Raw genomic sequence first — 19063 nt, 5'->3', positions numbered from 1 at the left:
CTGGAAAAAAAAGTAAGACAGAGACACTATTATTAAGATGAGGCTGTTCTTATTCCATCACCTTTTTAAAAGGAAACTATCATTTGCAGTGATGCAGATAAAAAGGTAGACTTTTCTTCATGCATTCACAATATATATAATTGTTGTCTTTCCGGTGCTTTTATATCTGCCATCTGTCTCCACATTTTCACTCTGTGTTACTGGTAAATTCAGCTGGTTCTGCTTCTTTACAGCATGCAACCACAGGCTGAAGCAGAGTATGAAGCACCCTGGGGGGATCAGTGTAACGCTCAGCAGTTGAGCAACCCAACACACCATATTTCCTTTGATATCTGTATCAAAACGAGCATAATTTGCAATACAGCTTTAAGATGAGATAAAATATTTAAACCAGGGTGGAAGAGTTGGTATACAGTTCGCGGCACAAATAGCAAGCTAATGCAGCCCTTGGAGCTATAACAAAGCAAGTCACAGATGCCAGAGCTTTTCAAGTGTCGGAGTCTGTCGGAGAGAAAAAGGTAAGAAGAGGCGAAACATGAATACAGGAAGTGGAAAAGCAGATGTAGCAGTCATCCCCTTATCCTCCCTCTCATCTGTTAATGATGCCCACTCATCCATGTTTTCACACTTTCGTGCCATGCATGTGTTAAAACTATGAACCCAAATCCACCCCAACACGAGTTGCGAGTAGCAGCTTTGTGCCTCTGAAAACAGTGTTAATCAGAATTATCCTTTCTGACTAATTGACTGTCTGTTGTCTCTAGTTTGCAACATCTCTTGGTGTTGCAAAGCAATTTATGTGTGCTGGGATGATGTTGCTACCCGATATGCTGACCTTGCTTACCTGAAATGCTAAAAGTCTTCACTGGTATAAAAGTGATAAAACTCTTTTACAAAACATAACATTACATAGCATCCCACTTGTTAGCCAATGACAGCTGGACAGACTCCAGACCAGCAGAGACCCTGAATGGAACAAGTGGAAGAAGACGGATGGATGGATGGATGATGTACTACTACACCAAAGCCACAATTTAGAGGGGGAAGCAATATAAGCTCCTTTTTCTATCTTATATAAAGCTTATTCCGAACATCCACCAATCTAATCATTCAAAGCTGCTTTTTGCTCTAAGCCATAGATTGTACTTGTGACTATGGCTGAATTTCTCTGAGGACCAGAGGAAGCACTGTAATTCCTTGTAATTCCAGTTGAGATGAGTTACACTGAGTCCACATTAAGGCTTGTTAATGCTCTTGTCTTTTCAGCAGTCATAAATTGACTTTTTTGACTACTGAATGTATAAAAATGCATATTCTACTTGAGCACTCAAAGAACTTTATACAACTTGCCTCTTTCACCCATTCATTTAAGCTCTTTTTTTTTTTTTTTAACCTATGCTCTACCTAAGTGCTTTCTATCCAATACGCACACTCTGATGGCTGCATCAGACAGCAAACTGGAGTTCAGTGTCTCACCCAAGAATACTTTGGCATGCAGACTGGAACAGCCAGGGACTGAACTGCCAAAGGACAGGATAAGCAATGTATGGGCCTGAAACTCAAAGCTACCTGTTCCCTAAAACATAGCCTGCTTTTAATCTAATTGAGATCTAAAATTATGAAATGAACATCATGCTGTCTTCAGTTGCACTTAAAACTCATAATAAAGGCAATAAAATCATCAGTAAAATGTTTACTGAGGTCAGAGATCAAGTTAGCTAAAGGCACTTCCACACTTTTCTAGATCCTGACTATAAGACCTTTTTCCTTCCCAAAATATGATTGTACAAGAGCCTACACTATTTATTTATTTATTCGGGACCAAATACTTTTCTCAAGTCTATATTTTCTGTGAGAATGAACCTTTATCCGTTAAATAATGTCCAATATGATCACTAATGTGACACTTTTCATTTAAACCAGGTGTGTCCAACTCCAGGCCTCAAGGGCCGGTGTCCTGCAGGTTTTAGATATCACCCTGGGTCAACACACCTGAAGCAAATGATTAGTTTCAGGCCTCTGGAGAACTTCAAGACATGTTGAGAAGGTAATTTAGCCATTTATAATTTTGTGTTGGATTAAGGACACATCTAAAACCTGCAGGACACCGGCCCTCAAGGCCTGGAGTGGGACACCCCTGGTTTAAACCATCTTTGCTACTGAGAAATGTATCTTTCATTTTGCATATGTCTATCCAAATAAAAATCTGCCTTGCTGGCAGTTACAAGTAAAGCGTTACTGTAATCCAAAGAGTGGATGTACTTACATTAATTTAAGTTTTAGACCATAAAAAGTGACCAAAACATTAGCATCCGCTGTACAGCCTGCATGGGAAGAAAACTTCTTTCTACAGTGAAAATTTAAACTTCAAATCCGAGCAAGTACAGAGCAAGCTGCCACGGGAATGTGAAATTCACAGAGAAACCCCCGGATCCCCCCACTGACAGACCGCTGCTGCACTCGGCAAAGCTCCACCTGCCCCACTCCTGCTAAACAAGTGAAAATAAATTTAAGAGCAACAGGACTTAGTGCCGCTGAGTCTTTGATTTTATTTATTTTTTGCTGTGTTTTACTTGCATCTATTTGAAAGAGTGTAAACACGAAACATTATTTTATTTTATATGCTGAAATATGCAGAAAATAGGATTAAAAGTTATAGAATTTCTTCAAGTCAAAGACTGTTGCATATGATGCAATTTTTGCTTAATGCAATGTGAAAAAAATAAAAGATTAAAACTCATAAAACAATTTCTAAAAAGAGGCTTTCCATTTGATTCAATTTTATATGATGAAAAAATAGAATTGGGCTGAAAGGTCTGTTGCTTTATTACGCATTCAGGTTGTGTATAATGATTTTAAAAAGTAACTAAGTAACTAATTGCTTTTGAAAATAAGTAATCAGTAAAGTAACAGGATTACTTTTTTAGAGAAAAAGTAAGTAGACTAACACTCATGGCGCCTCCAGAATTTTGATGGCGAGAAGTGCTTCCACTGTCAGTCGCATGTTTTTTTTCCCAGAAGAAAATCATGTGGAACCAGAGCTCCTCCCACTTTAAGTCTCTGTTACATTCACTTGTGGGTGTTTGCATCAGTGATAAGTATCTGTTAATTTGCCTGTCATCCATCCTCCTTCATGCCACCTCATTTATTATTAATATGACAGAAACAAATAAATAACTCTGGCAGCTTTCCTGCCGCCTCTCCTCTTCTTAATATTTAACTTCTGTTTACGTTGCCACAAATGTCAGTGAGTCAGACCGAGAGAGAGGGTCTGTTAATAATCTATGATCATATTTATTAAAAATACATCCTGGTGTGTTTTTGCTGTTTTTCAACACCTCTCTCCATCCACCCATCTGTCTCAACATCTGTTCGTTTCTTCGCGTCTATATTCAGCCAGCGCATGTATGCATTTCATCTGGCAGCAAATGAGAGAGAAATAGAGAGATGGAGGGAGACGGGGTGCAAGAGAGAAAGATGGAAAGAGAAAGGTGGCCTTTGGTCCTTTCGAAGAGAGAGATGAGCAGATGTGGGAAAGCGACAGAAAGGAAAACAGAGATTACTGCTGCCTTCAATGAAGATTTGGAGCTTCAGACTGAAGAGTACGGAGCAGCTATCTGCAGCCGTCTCCTCCTCTGTGCTCGCTCTATTTTGCAGTCACTATATGAGGAGCCACCATCGCTACACAAACGCAAAGTAGATTACGACTCATATCCATTACATCGATAGGTTTGCATTTCTACAATCTGAGCTCACGCAGGTTATATAAAAGTCATTAGCATAAATAGGTTCTGACTAAACACTTTTCCTGGTGTAATGTTGTTTCACCTGCTCTTCATTCAGTGCAACAAACATTTCTTAGCAGTATTACAGTCAATGCTAACAGTACAGGTGGGACTAAACAGACCCCGAATGATGTGATATTGTCACTTCAGTACAATATTATTGTGATTCTTAACATTTTGCAATATGTTGAGTATTGCAATACCATAGATTGCGATTGATCACCTCTTTTCAACTGCAAATTATGTCCTCAAAGATAAACTTTGTTAATATCCATTTTATCCAATAAAAAAAAATGCACATTTTCTTTCTCCAAAATGAAATTGTCACACATACTAACAATTTAACTAAAACCTGCAAAATATTACATTCAAATGATTTTCTCCGTTGTGCATATCATAACTAGACTAGTGGACAGCTGAAGGAATTAAACCTAGGTCCTACCTGGCAGCTTTATATAATTGTTGTTATTAAGAGTCAGGCTCAGTACTGAAGAAACTTAGCAAAAACACAACAGGAATCACAACTTAGTTATAGATCCAGTTACAAGATGTTCTGTGTAGTGTTGGTCTTATTTACCAGAGTTGGGCTGCCCATGCTTGCCGGGCCGCGCTGACTCCCATCCATCTACAGACTGAACCTCCAACAGGTACGAGCTTTTGGTCTCACGGTCAAATACGGCCTGAGTGTAGATGAACCCCAGCTCTGGGTCGATACGGAAATACTGATGGTCCCCACTGCGATCCTCCAGCAGGGAGTAAGAGATCTGGGAGGTGGGGGCAGACACAATTATACAGAAGGCCAGATGCTAAAACTGAGTTAATTAGTGCAAATTTGCACAGCAAGGAAGAAGACCTCTTGAATAATGAAAAGCAGAATGAAAATAATACAGAGCAGAAATTCAAAAACATTCATTTCAACCAAGGATGCATCATTACTCTTTACAATGATTTGTGTGTAAACGTGTGGATTTGTTCTCACCTTGCCATTGGGGCCCAAATCCAGGTCATTAGCTGAAACCTGGAAAACCAAAGCTCCCGACTCTGCTCCTTCAGTGACCGAGGCCTCATAGATGGATGAAGTAAAAAAAGGGACGTTGTCATTTACATCTGGAGAGGGAAGAAATACAGATAGTGCTCAGAGTTAAATAAAAATGCTTCTCCATTTGAGATCTACTGGATTTAACAGAAATGTCACAGATAAGCGATGGGCTTTCTGAAGGGGACAAGCTAGTCTTACTTTTCACACTGATTATCACTGCTGCTTCAGAGGAAGAAAGAAGGTGTAACCAGGGCTGCACATAAGTGTTCCACAGGTGCGCGTTCGCTGTCAAAATAAAAGACGCGCACCAGATAAGAAGTTGCAACACGCATTTGCGTACGTAAGATTTTCTGGAGGAGGACGGACATTTGCTCAGAACTCTTAAAGATGTCGAAGAAGCAAGCTCTGTAAGCAATTACTTTGGTGTTCCCCCACCGCCAAAGAAACGTCAGAAGGAGTTCAAACCGCAAAAGAAGCGCATATTCTCTGAATTTCCGGGAATATGCTCTTCTTTTGCGGTGGAGGAACACCAAAGTAATTGCTTACGGAGCTTGCTTCTTCGACATCTTTAAGAGTTCTGAGCAAATGTCCGTCCTCCTCCAGAAAATCTTATGTACGCAAATGCGCGTTGCAACGTCTTATCTGGTGCTCGTCTTTTATTTTGACAGCGAACGCGCACTTGCGGACCACTTATGTGCAGCCCTGGGTATAACAATATCTATATATAGCATAAAAGTCACAGAAGTTTAAAACAAAACAAAAAAATCTTGGTTCAAACGAGATGAACTGCTACAGCAGCACTCAGTGTAAGATAAACTATGTTTATTATGTACAGCAAGTCATGCAAAGCTACTTGAGTCTAAAAAAAGGAAATGTAGAGCTGGAAATGAGCACAACAGACCTCTGACATCCTCACCTGCTTACAATAACTTAAGCTCCTTTTTCTCCTTCAAAAACAACTAAAGAAACAACAGTAATTTTATTCTAATTATATTTATTCAACTGGTGATTCACTGGCAAAAATACTTTTCGTTTCATGTCTGTGAAGGTTCTCAGTCATCCAGGTCATCGTAGTCAAAGGAGCTTGCAAAGAAAAGCGTCTGGACTTCTTTAAGTTGCTTAAATACGTTTCACCTCTCATCCGAGAAGCTTCTTCAGTTCTAAGGTCAAATGGTGGAGAGTCCCAGATTTAAACCTAGTGGGAGTTTCCCCCCACAGAGGGACAAAAGGACCCCCTGATGATCCTCCTGATCCCGCCTGAGCCAAGGTGTGAAACTGGGTGTGGGTCCCAATCAGCCAGAGTTTCGGGTGTGTTCATTGTGAAACCTGGCCCCACCTCATCATGCGAATTCCTGAGGTCAGATGGCCCAGGATGTGAGTGGGCGTTAAGGCGTCTGGGGAGGGATCTCAAAACTGGATTATAGATGGCAGAGAGTTGGTGTCGTAAACCCCCGCCTCTGTTCAAAGATGGTCGCTCACAGTGGACATAGATGGCTTCTTTCACTACTTTTCGTTTCCTACTTTCCACATGTTAGCGTTTGACTGCAGTTTGGCAGCAGTGTTTCTGGGCAGCACCAAATGCACAGAGCATATTCTTCCTCTCCTGGTTGCTTTACATTTATTTGTACAATTAAGATCTTTTAAACCTACACTTATATGCTTCTTTTTTTAATAAAACAAAAAACCCCAGATGTTCAGAAATACTCTATAAATTTTGATCACTTGTAAATGGAATTTGTGTTAGAACCACTTTAGCTCCAGCACAATAAAGCAGCCTTCGTGTCAGTGTCAGGTCACATGGAGCCACATGCAACAAACTTTCAAACAATCTGTTTGCAATTAGAACTTCATTTTATTTTGCTCTGTAATTAGCTTGATTTTTTTCCACAATTCGCATTGCTATTAACAGGCTGCTGCAAAGCACTGCTGCTATAGACAAAAGTGAAGAGAAAAAGGTCACTTTGTTTTTAAACATCTGTAAAAAGAAAGAAATAAAATAAAACACATTTTAATCATTGTGACAAATCTAAAATAAGTGCATCTGTGATAACTTCTATCAGAGTATTAGAAACCCCTGTGCAGTGCTGTTTGGTTTGTTACCTGAAGCATCTCACCAAAGTGGCTCTTTTCCACTTTATAATGCAAACATAATATAAAGTCATGAAAACTGAAAAAACCCAAAAACCAGTCAGATGAGGATTTGGTTTGACTGCCCTTTGGTGCCAAGTGTTTTCTTACAAAGGACCATCTGGAAAATGGAAAAGGGCAAGCAATATCTGACAGGTGACTAGATGAAGACTAACTTCAACCTACTGGATCAATGAAACACAAAACACAGAAAGCACTGAAAAGGAAAAACAAGCTGCAGTCTGAGGGGCTTTGAAAGTAAGCAAATTACGAGTCAAGTATGCCAATTTACCCAAACCATCTGTGGTTTCTCTGTAAGCTCACTGTAAGCTCACAGCTTAAAGACTGGCAAATCTCGCATGATTATGATGCCATAAAATCTTCTAAAAAACAAAAATGAAACAACTGGTTTGCAAAGTAACTGCTTTCAACCAATTCTCATCATCATAAGGGATGAGTATCAGCACAGTGGGACATAAAGTGGCGAAATCATGCTAGTCTTTATATTTACTGTAACAGCAACCAATTATGTCTTTGCACAGTTTTCGATATCGCAACTATTTTTCCCCAGTTTGGGACAAAATGAGGATCAAAGCGTGCATTAGAGCGCTCAATACTGGACAAAAAAACTGGGCTTTTTTTTCACATCACTTACCTTGAACCATAACAAAAAGAAAGACAGAAAGTTATAAGCCAAAAGTTGAAACGCAGGCAGTACCAAGAACCAGTGAGGAGGACGAGAGCTTACGTTTTCCTCAACAGCGGAAGCCAGATTTTAACACAGCTGATTTAAGACCAAAAGCATTACAGAAATGACTTGAACAGAGCCACGCATTAAATCTAATGCTGCTTCATATACCTTTTTTCTTTCTCCTTTCTTCTCAGCAAATGTCTTAATCTATGAATTAAAAATGGGGCCTTAAATCCATTAGACCTCCCTCACTTCCTCAGACTGACTGCCTCTGGAGAAGTCGAAGAGCTTTCTTATTAAGACAGATAAGGGGAAGGAGGGGTGAGCGAAAAGAGAAGAGGAAAGTCGGGAAAAAGAAAGAGAGGGTCTGTGAGAATTAATTATTTCTTACTGGATTAAGACCAGTTCGAAATGGAGTATGTGTATGTGTGCATATGTGTGTGTGTGTGTTCATGCATGCATGTTACAAGGGAATTCATAGCTCGTGTCTGGTCAGCAGGGCATTACTATTAACTGCAACAGACCAAACTAATAATGGTAGAATAAAAATGATAGAGAAGAGTGACCTTTCATTGGAAAATGTGAGCTTTGAGTGACAGGGTGAGATCTGCAGTGGCAGCGAGGCACTGGGGTTAAGCATATATATGTATATATCTATGCTCACTCCCAAAAGCTGTCAAATTCTTCAAAATAATTTGGATTTGTGTAGTTTTAAACAACTCTACTGGAAAATTGGAGCTCAGTTGGCAGACTTCGGCTGCCCTGCCATCTCTATTCAGTCTTTATTTTCTTCTGTGGCCTCAATTTAGAAAGGACCAGTACAACAACAGATCAATGCTGACTAACAAGACAACAATAATAATCTGAACTGAACTTTTCTACTGTACTGAGTCAAAGCATACCACAGAAGGTGAGAATGCTCAAAAGAAAACATGTTTTATCAGCAACATGCATGTAGAGCTGCAACTAACTGTTCACTATCAAATACACAACCTGTTTCCGCCTCAGTTTAGTTTGTGCGACTGGTATTGTAACACATTAACTAAACATCAGAGTCATACAGCGACACCGCATTCTTCACTTTTTTAGTGTTAAAAGAGGCTGCTGGGTTTAACAGAAACATTATGGCTCTGGTAAATTATAAAAAAGGTCACTTTGACAGCAAGTAAAACAATAAACAACTCTTATTTAACCAACAAATGACCAAACCATCACCTTCATGTTGTTCTGTGCTGACTCTATAGCCACAGAGTGTGGGCAAAGTAGTCATGAACTCATTTTTAAGTGCAGTACTAGGTGTGTGCTGCTCATATTGCTTTATGTGCCACCGCTGGCTTTCTGCAAGCTGTTTATGTGTGTTTGCTACTCTCTCCCCTCCCTCTGCTGCATTTTTTCATAACACATTTGTTCCTATGGACATATTTATTATTTATACATATTATTTCTGGCTGCTGTTACAACCAAATCTCCCCTTGTGGGACAATTAAAGTATTATTCTATTCTATTCTTCTTTTTTTTACTGTCAGATAACAATTGACAATGAAATGTTGACGTTAACGAGGTCGCTGCCCTGCACCGCTCAAATTTGGATTTTTGGAAGTTCAATGCTGACTGACAAAATCTACATTGACATAATTTTAAAAACAAAGACTGTGCTGAGAATCTATCTGTATTTACAAGTTATCAAGTTGTCTCATTGCACACTGTACTGTGAGGAGTATAGTATACCATTACCTAACTGTGTGATATTTAAATGGCATCATGCGCGATCTTAAATTCAACTTAAGTTATTTTATTGCAAACAAATGACTGTGTAACTAATAACTGATGAAATTACTAGTAATGTTATCAATTGTGTTGATGGTAAGTTAGAAAAGAAGATACTTTTGGAGTTATTTGGACTTATTTCCCAAAGATGCATAATGACGCTTATTATCAAGTATTTTCTTGATTTTATTTTTCTGTATCTTGAAAACTCGAGAAATTAATTCTGTTTGGAGCTTATTTTACGCAGCCTGACCAAAAAAAACGACTCGACTGGCATTTTTTTGTTTTGTCACAGAACAGAAATTCATTCCTTTGCTGAACTTCCTCTCGCTAAATTCTTACCTGCTTCTGATTTAATGCATCTGTGTGACATTGTCCTTGTACCTTTAATCATACCATGTTTTAACAACATTGTTTTGCTTATGTTTACTGTTCACTTAACGGGCATTTATTAAAGGCATCTATTGATAAAACAGTAAGTTTTAATAAATAAAATGTGACACATGGAAGGCTAAATTATTCCACAGGGCGACTGTTGTGACAATTTCCATGAGATATCAAATGAAACATGTTACATTTGGAGATTCTAAATTACAAAAAGAAAGCGTGAATAAAAGAGGGCTTACCAGTGACATTGACATAGACTGTCGTGAAGGCAGCCAGTGGTACAGCAGCAACATTCTGAGCTCGAACCCTCAGCATGAAGTTCTTGGTGGTCTCATAGTCCAGGGGCTCTGCCACCAGGATAGATGCCGAACCATCCTCTCGGTTGGGGGTCAAGTAAAAGCGCACTGGCATGTTGGTCTCTGGGACCATGCCATCCTCCAAATTATAAGTTACTCTGGGATCTCCAAGAGGTGAAGTGGCTTTGATGGTCTTTTTGGAACAAAGATAAGAAAAGAGGGAAACAATAAAGGCAAAATATCAAAACAATGGGATTCCTCACTTTTTTGTCTGCATGACACCACCACAGAGGGGCTGTCACATAAATATTAAAATCTCCACAGAAGGAATTTTAGTGTAGCCTTCATCCATGTCTGGGAAGAAGTCTTTGAAATGGTCAAAGTCCACTAGTGGTTCCTCAGAAAACTCAATAAACTGCACAATAAATGATTTAATGAACTTCTTTTTTTCTCCTTGTTCCCATTAGATAAAGTGTCACTATAAATGAGTTACTCTGACTCCCTGGAAGTTGTCTTACCAAATAAACGACTGAATTCACATTTAATACCCACAACAAGGTTTGGGTTTATTTGCCTCCACGTGTCGTTCTCATTTTCTCATATTTGGAAGTCACCCATAACGATTCTACCTGAGAGATGACCAACAGCACAGAAATCCAGAAAACCAACAGCAATTTGCATTTGGCAAATTTTTTACATGTTTCCAATTATGAACTCTGAGAGCTGGAAAAATGCTAAATTCCAGCAGTGACCCTCAGGACAGGAAGGGAAGTGTAAAGAGCTACTGCTGAGCTCCAATTGAAGGGTGCATTACAAATAGGGGGAAAACGATCTGCCCAAATGGGAAAAAAGCCTTTTACAGCCCATAATAATGAACACTAAAATAATAGAAAGTCTCAAACTGTTACACTAGACAACAACCCGCTGAAATGTTGTGGGATGAAAGGGAAACACTCTGCTCTTCATTCTGCTTTCTCCATAAACTAATTAAGGAGAAACTATTCAAAGCTGATGCCACATACACCCCAATTAAAATCAAAAATGCCATTTCGGGCACGATGCGGCTTGCCTATGGGTGACCTAGCTGTATCCATTCAACCTGCAGAGCATGGCAGCTACAATAATGAGACACCCTGCGAGGCATGCGGAACTAGCAAACATGTCTGACTACTATATGCCCCGATTTAGGACATAAAAACTCAAAATGTCCATGGCAGAGATTTAACAACCCACCGAGAGTCATTTTATCTTTGCTCAAATCAACACTGATCTGCCATCTCAATTTATACTCCATACCGCAGGGACCGCGCTCTGTGTGCTTCCCTTTATCAGCATCTCGAACAAACACAATTAAACACACACAGTGCCGTATAAAGTATTCTCCCATGTCTTTTTATTTCAACCCTTTGAGTTTGAATATTCATCATAAACTTTAATGGATTAAACTGCTTCCAAGAGACTCTTAGAAAATACTGTTAATGGCATGAAAAGCCATGTCCATAAATAACAAAGTGCTGTTGACAGGATACATCTGAACCACACAAGCAATGAATCAACAGATTTAAGGGTCTTTTGAATGTCTGCATTTTTCTGTAGCTGCGGTTCCTAAACCTGTAGCTGCACTGGCATCCCACACACTTCCTACACAGTTACACTCTTTTGTTGTTGCTCGCCATTAAGACCGACTGAATGCCTTAAAAACACATCAAAGCTGTAAAAAGATTGTGAGGGAAGACCGACACAAAACGGGCCTCTGCTCTTCTCTTCAGACACGTTTAGGAAGGGATAACATCAGGATTAACATGCAACAAACATCTTTGGTCAGCAATAATCCACAAACTTTGCATAATATGTTTTTAAGCTCGATGCCACGATGCCAAACAATGGTTTTTTTTTATGTTGTTTCATAGTCTGTACAATCTTTAATCTTTATTTTTACTAAAACTGGGCCTTTTTTTCTCCAGTTTCTCCAGTTTATACTTGTGCATAAAAGCAGTATTTCCACATAACTCCTTTATTATTGAAGACCAAAGTAAAAAGCCCGCTGAGAAAATCCCCACTAAAACTTTTTGAAAAAATTGTTACCATGAAAAATGGATTACAGTGTAGCAGGGCTTTGTGTACAGAAAGAATCTGAAAACACAAGCATTATACATGTGATAATTGCCCCCGAAAAACGAGCAGGAACAGCCCGACTGCCAATTAGACACTAGATGAGTTTAAAACAAAAAAAGACAAAAAACAAAAACGTTTAATTTTAAAATCAAAGTAAGTACTCCTTCAAACAAAGAAAAATAAAATTATTAACATATAAATATGGATTCATGGCATGTCAAGTGCATCTTTTACATACATGTACATATCCCACATAACATGTACTTGACATAAACACAACACAATTCATATATATAAAAACATACTGTGTAAGTACTGATCTAATCTATTTGTGTGCTCTGGAGGAAGCCTGACTCCTCCGTTCTGCATGTGCAAGTCTCCTTGGGCATCCATCAGAATGAGCGTGTGTGTGTCTGTGTGTGTTTAGAGGAACAGAATAAAGCTCAGTATGAATACATGTGTGATAAAGCGAGTAGTAGAAAGTGCTTTTATTATTCAGTAAGAGTAGAAAACTATAAAACTATATAAAAGCCAGTCCATTACTTTTTAGTGATTAGATTACACAGTATCAACTAATTTATTTTGCATATTGTATGTCTGGTTATAGCTTCATTCATTAAATCTCTCTCAAGTTTAATGCTGCAACTGTTTATTCTGGTGCATTCGTTCACCACAAATAAAGACAACCATCTCTTTAACATTTTTTTTTCATTCAAGTTGTCTTTTGTAGGAAATGCATGACACAGCTACACACATTCATATCTCAAGAAATATGGGGCATTTTATAGTGGTAATGAGGGAGGGGCAAAGACTACATTCCCCATTCAGCTTTATCCACACTGGTTGAAAAGCAGAGCACACTTCTTCAAGCTTAAGGCCGATTTATCTGTTGTGCTGTACCAGAGACTAGAAAGAGAGCTCATGTTTCTCCAATATTAGCTTGTCTTCACCTCTTCATCTTTACCTTACATATAGAGAGCCCCAAAGCAACTGGTGAGAATTGCTAATGTATAAATAAATTTGCACTGAACTGAATTCAAACCCATATTTTTCTGTGCAACCCCGGAGCAACATACCACGATGGGTGTGTCCCGGACGGTGTTTTCTGGTATGACTACGTTGTAGTTGTCTTTTTCCCACTGTGGAGGCTGGTTCTTCACATTGGTGATGGTAACAGCCAGCTCCACTGAACTGCTCCTGTTTCCTCCATCTGTAGCCACAATGTCTCTGGTAATGTAGGTCCTCTGTGGAAAGAAGTCCACACAGGCAAAAAGATGAGAAGGGGGAGAGAAAGTCACAAGATGTTGTATTCAGTGGGACCGAGGGGTGCGTAATCGTGGCTTCCTTACAGACGGAAGAACAATGTGAAACTAGATCAAACTGATTTCGGCAACCAATCCATTTTCCACACTTCAGTGCAGGATGAAATCGACGGTAAGCTGCATTCGGGTAAACATACTTAAAGATAAGTGTATTGATTGAAGGGCATGGCTCATTGTCGAGCAACGGAGGGGAATGGAGTTTTGCAACCCTTACAAGAGCAATTAGCTTTATCCACTGCAATCAGAGGAAATGATCTGTTCTGGCAAGTAAAGAGAAAAAACGTAACAATACTCTGTAACCCCAGTGTGAATGAGCTGTCATTATTTGGGGAAGTTGTGGATGTTATGGGCAAGTTGTAATTTCATAATTCTGAGTGAAATAAAAGCTTTTCCAATAGCAATATTTATTGCAGTTACAAAAAAAGCACTTTTTATTTCAATCTTTGCTCTCAGCAATTAAGACACTGAGGCTGTCATGCTGGCAAATGATGAAGAAGTAAGCATGTAGGCATTGCCTGGATCTGTTCATTTGTACTCATTAGTAGGAAAAGAAGTTTATATTTTCAAACAGGGCCATGTTCTGGCGAACAATCCAGTGAAACCAAAAATACTGGCTTGGTTCCAGAGGTCAGTATAAGATGCAAGGTGCAGAGGTTACAAACATTCATTCGTCTTGGCACTGGAAGATGGTTCACCGCTGATTTTGGGGCTTTTATCACTACAGCACTCATCTGAGGTGCAGACTTGTTTTGCACAGGCTACGTGGCAATTTCCTCTATTGCTTGTTCATGTTCCCACCAAGATTGTTTTTCTTGTTGGCAGTGAAGCAGGCAGAAGCAGTGAAGTGAGAGAAATAACAGAAATTCTCCTGCAGGCAAAGAAAAAGGCCTTAGTGAAGACATTATCACATTCGCGGGCTGCGGTCTGCTGCTGGCCACAGGACTTCTGCCCCCTCACGGTCAACAAATAAAGGGCTGGAATGCAAATGTACTTGGATACTGGGAGAAGTAGCTTAGTTTAGTTAAAATCTGAAGTTCCCTGCTGCCTTTTTTATAGTTCTCCAGTAGAATTATTAAAGGAAGTCTCACAATTTCAGAGTTTTTCTATCATTTAGAATAGCTTGAGCTTGAAGCTCCAAGGAATCCTGCAAGATAAGTAGCTGCACAGGTTATTCATGTGTTTGTTATGCATCTGGAATCTCATTATGGACTTCCATAGGAACGGAAAACTGTACGCGTTAAGCCTTTTAAAAAAGAGCAAATGGTATCCAGAACATAGCTAAAGTGTACCTGCGAGATGGGTTGGTTAACGTACACCCAGCCTGTCAGTGGGTTGACCCTTAGGTACTCTGGCTGCTCATTAGACATGGAGTATGTGATGGCTGCATTGGTCCCAAAGTCATCGTCGTGAGCCGCCACCCGTAAGAAACTAGTTCCAATCATAGTATCCTCACGGAGGAAGTCTGTAGGAGAAGAATAAGAATAAGAGTGCTTTGCAATTCAGTGGCTCAAGAGACCTTAATTTGTAGTCTTTGATATTGCATCCATCAGCACAGAGGCAAGAGAGAAACTCGAACTTGAAACAATAAAAAAACAAAAAAACAATAAAAACTGTAGACAAACTTTAGTAAACAAAACTAATTAAGAAAGGAATTCAGCAATTTGACAACAAATATGAAGCTTAAACAACCAACAACAGAAAGCAGAAAACAAAGACAAAAGAAATTCCCCAGTGACATGAAAAACTGAATACATGAGCAATTAGTAAAGAGCTCCAATTCTGTAATACTAAAAATTCTGCCATCATAGGAATACTAACACCAACACTGTTAGCTCATTAGCGTCAGTTTTTCTTGTCAAAATAGGGAGAATGTTTGTTTGTTTTTTAAATCTTGTTTTTAATCTATATGCATGTGCTTTCATTCTGCGATGCAGCAGGTCGAGCTAATATCTACTGACACTCGTATCTGAGGTTCTCAAACTTGGGACTGTTGTCATTCTGGTCCAGAATGAGAATGTTCAGCTGACAAATGCCAATCAGCGGGTCAGCCGCCTGGTCAGTGGCAGTCACTGTCACCGCGTACTCCCTTTGCCGTTCGCGGTCAAATTTCCTGGCCGTCACAATTACTCCTAGAAAGACAGAGATAACAAGGTCGATCAGATAGCTGAATCATAGCAAACACTGCTTGGTCTCATGTCCCCCAGAGTACTTGTAATTTAACGCTAAAATGATTGCCTCTGCCTGCCTCGAAGCTAAACTTTAAACACAGTAGGGAAGATGAGAGGCACATTATGAAAGAAAATGAGACTTTTTCAAGAGTAGTTATTGTCAAGTCCAAAGAGAATTGTCTTTATTATTTATTTTAGAAATAATTTTTAGCAATGTAATTTACAATATCTCATGCTCTACTGTTGCTACTGAATAAAAAGCTCCATAATATATAAACATATTAATGCATGATAACTTTTAGCTCAACTACAGGTAAAGCTGCATAACAATTCAGTCCAATCTGCAGATACTATTTTTTATATATAATGAATCAAGCTGAAACGTGCCTGAAATAAGCTTAATAATCAAAAACCCAAAGTGGCTCATGTCCAGCACTTTTCCCATTTATTCCCTGCACAATATCGACCACAGACTGACAGACTGAAAGGAACATGTTGTAAAATATTATCCACGTGGGATAAAAGCCTATGTGTTGTTCTGTATGTGTATGTGTGTGCACACGAGTGCTTGTATGTTTCCGTACCGGTTTCTGGGTGTATACTAAATGCAGGCACAGTAGAGTCTTTGTGCATGAAGCCATATGTGACCCTGCCATTGGAGCCTTCGTCAGCATCCACAGCATGAACCTGCAGAACAAACGTCCCCGCTGGCTGGTTCTCCAGGACGGATGTGCTCTCACGGTACTGCTGACACTGAGAATGAGTGAGGCAGGGAGGACAGGTGGGAGGAAGAGAAGACCACAGGAGTGAAAGTGTGAAGAAACTTAGATCAATACGCCATTCCATCCAAACAGTCAGCAAAGGTGTGTGGGAAGTTAAATGTTGAAAGGACAGATTTAAAATTACTACAGTAGTCTTTTACTGGGGGACAAAAAGTGTAATGTTGAAAATAACCACAGGAAAGAAAGTGGGAAGCCTGTGCCCAGCAAGTTTTCTTTTTCTTTAAAAAATATCAGCTTTTGCTTAACCTATTTAAAGCGGAAGTGGTTGATACCGGGGTGGTGGAACAAATCTCAGATGCCATTAGGCAAACGCTCTCAAAAGCAGTTTAGCAATGTGTTGGTTGTTGCTTTTGTGTTTTGAAAAAGGTGATTTTTTTGGTGTACAGTGTGCATGTTTACTGCTAAGAGCCTTCAGCAGCGTTCAAGGAAACAGAAAACACAAAAAACGTCCATATACGGAGAACCCAGCACTCCCAACATGTGTGGGTCACGCCCTGGAAGCCTCGTAGTGACCAACGCCAGGAGTGCCCTAGATATCCTACGGTCTATCAAAACACTGACCCTACAATGTGAATTAAAAAACAACAACAACAAATGTGTTTTAAATGCTCTGTAGGCCTGACAGTCTGACCCTTGACGACACATTCATGGTGGGGTGAAAAAACAAAACAAAAAAACACCCAGTGGGTTCTGGGGAAGAAATGCCATCATGCTGCTAATCTGAAATGGAATTCTTTGGGCTTGGACATGGGACTCATGCACTAAAGACTTTCAGGGAACAAGAAATCATAAGATGTCTGTGTAGGTTCTCAGTTATCCATCATGGCAGTCTAAGTCGCTTTCTTTCTAAGCTCTTTAGACTAAGTTACAATAAAGGTTTACATACACTGGGGAGGAACGTCACGGCTATTTGGGACTTATGGAGATTTCTTTGAACTTTTCTTTTTCCGGGGTGAAATAATTGTTCAGCATGCATCTTAAATTACTTTAAGACAACAAAAATTGGATGTACAGTACTTACGTATAAAATGGGACAAAAGTATACATAAAGGCTCAAATATGTACATACACCAACACTAATCTTTGGTTAAATGGCCTTTAGCAAGACAGGCCTCAACCACACACTTTTTGTAGCTACAAGCAAGCTATTGAGATAATTCTGCCTGGATATTTGACCCCTCTTCTTGGTAGAATATGTACAGGCATTTGGTTGTCCATGTGGGTCGCTGCAAACTTGGTGAAACCTTCCAGCAGTTACCATGGCAGGCTTGAGCCTTAGTGGCTTCTGGGTTGTTCCTGAACATCCCAACCATTTTCCTTTCATCTGAGGCTGGCAGTTATGGTTTTCGTCCATATATTGGCAAAGTAGACACATCCCAAAAATTTGTACTGTTGAACAGTTGTTTGAGATTATGATCTTGGAATCCGCAGTTGTTTAGAAATGACTCAAAGAAACCTTCCCGACATGTATAAATCTACAGTTCCTAATCTTCACTGAGTTCCATGGACTTTCCCATTGTTGAAAATTAGGGGTGGGTTTTTATAATCGATTCATCGATTAAAATCGATTCTGGCTTGGATAACGTAAAATCGATTCATTAAAATCCTGAATCGATTTTTTAATATAAATTTATTTTGTCCGAAATGCCAGAATCTCTGGTGACATCTCACAAAATTTCAAGAACCACCAAACAGTAAATGAGAGCAGGTACAGGGATTCTGCACATAGACTTAAACACACAGCGCGACCCGAGGATCAGAATCAGTTAGATGTCGCCTTTCTCACAGTCGGGGCTGAAAGCCGACAGCTCGCTGATCCGGGTCCGCGCTTTGTGTTCACGCCCTTTATGCGCTGATTCTAAAGCTGTTAGTTTGATCTCTCTCCAAACAATATTGACCGAATCAGCAGCAAAAGAAGATCCAAACGCTTCACATAAACATCGTCATGAATTCACTCTGTTTTGCTTCCATTGCGATGCGCAGCTCTCTCTCTCTCCCTCTCTCCCTCTCTCCCTCCCCCTCTCTCCCCCCTCTCTCGAACAGTTTCGCTTTCTTCATTATTCGCTTGCTTGTTACGCACAAGTCTACTGTTGTTTACAGCGCTGTCGGCCGCTGTTTTTTTCCCTTTTACATTCTTCCGAAAAGAAAACCTCATTTCTGCTGTTCAATACTGAACAAATTTAAACTTTTTAATATTATTCAAAATGCAAAATGCTTAGCCGTGTGTCTAATAAAACCGCTGTAACGTCAGAGGTAATGTTCATTAATTAATGGTTTTCTTTCGTTTTTGATGTACTGCAGAATATTTTTATAAAATCCCAGGCCAGGAAAACCTTCATGTTTTTCTGTGTTTTATCCTCAGCTACTTTGACACAAAGGCATCTGCTGTGATGCTCACACCTTGGATAAAGTCTTGCGAGTGTCAGCTTCCTTTTTATAGATACAAAAATATGTAAATGTTCTGATCTGAATTATACTTCTGACTGTCAAAATTTCCCAGATTTAAATCGAATCGAATCGAATTAAATCGTGGATCGAATCGATTTGGGACCTTGTGAATCGGAATTGAATCGATTCTAGAAAT

The 19063-nt window shown here is 39.5% G+C and overlaps 1 protein-coding gene across 1 annotated transcript in view; it reads right to left on the bottom strand.

The window, feature by feature from the left end:
• The window catches only part of LOC113026743 (neural-cadherin), a 332913-nt gene that overhangs the window by 172111 nt on the left and 141739 nt on the right, over window positions 1-19063 (bottom strand). The window contains exons 9-15 of the mRNA XM_026175859.1: window positions 16282-16450; window positions 15488-15658; window positions 14819-14991; window positions 13284-13451; window positions 10036-10285; window positions 4765-4892; window positions 4363-4549 (exon numbers count right to left, since the gene is read on the bottom strand). Coding sequence (XP_026031644.1) covers window positions 4363-4549; window positions 4765-4892; window positions 10036-10285; window positions 13284-13451; window positions 14819-14991; window positions 15488-15658; window positions 16282-16450 — 1246 coding nt within the window. The remainder of the gene's footprint in view (window positions 1-4362; window positions 4550-4764; window positions 4893-10035; window positions 10286-13283; window positions 13452-14818; window positions 14992-15487; window positions 15659-16281; window positions 16451-19063) is intronic.

The sequence above is a fragment of the Astatotilapia calliptera genome, chromosome 1, assembly GCF_900246225.1.
Source record: "Astatotilapia calliptera chromosome 1, fAstCal1.2, whole genome shotgun sequence".
Classification (NCBI taxonomy): Eukaryota; Metazoa; Chordata; class Actinopteri; order Cichliformes; family Cichlidae; genus Astatotilapia; species Astatotilapia calliptera.
Note: the sequence above shows the minus strand (reverse complement) of the source record. Positions and strands in the feature narration are given on the sequence as shown.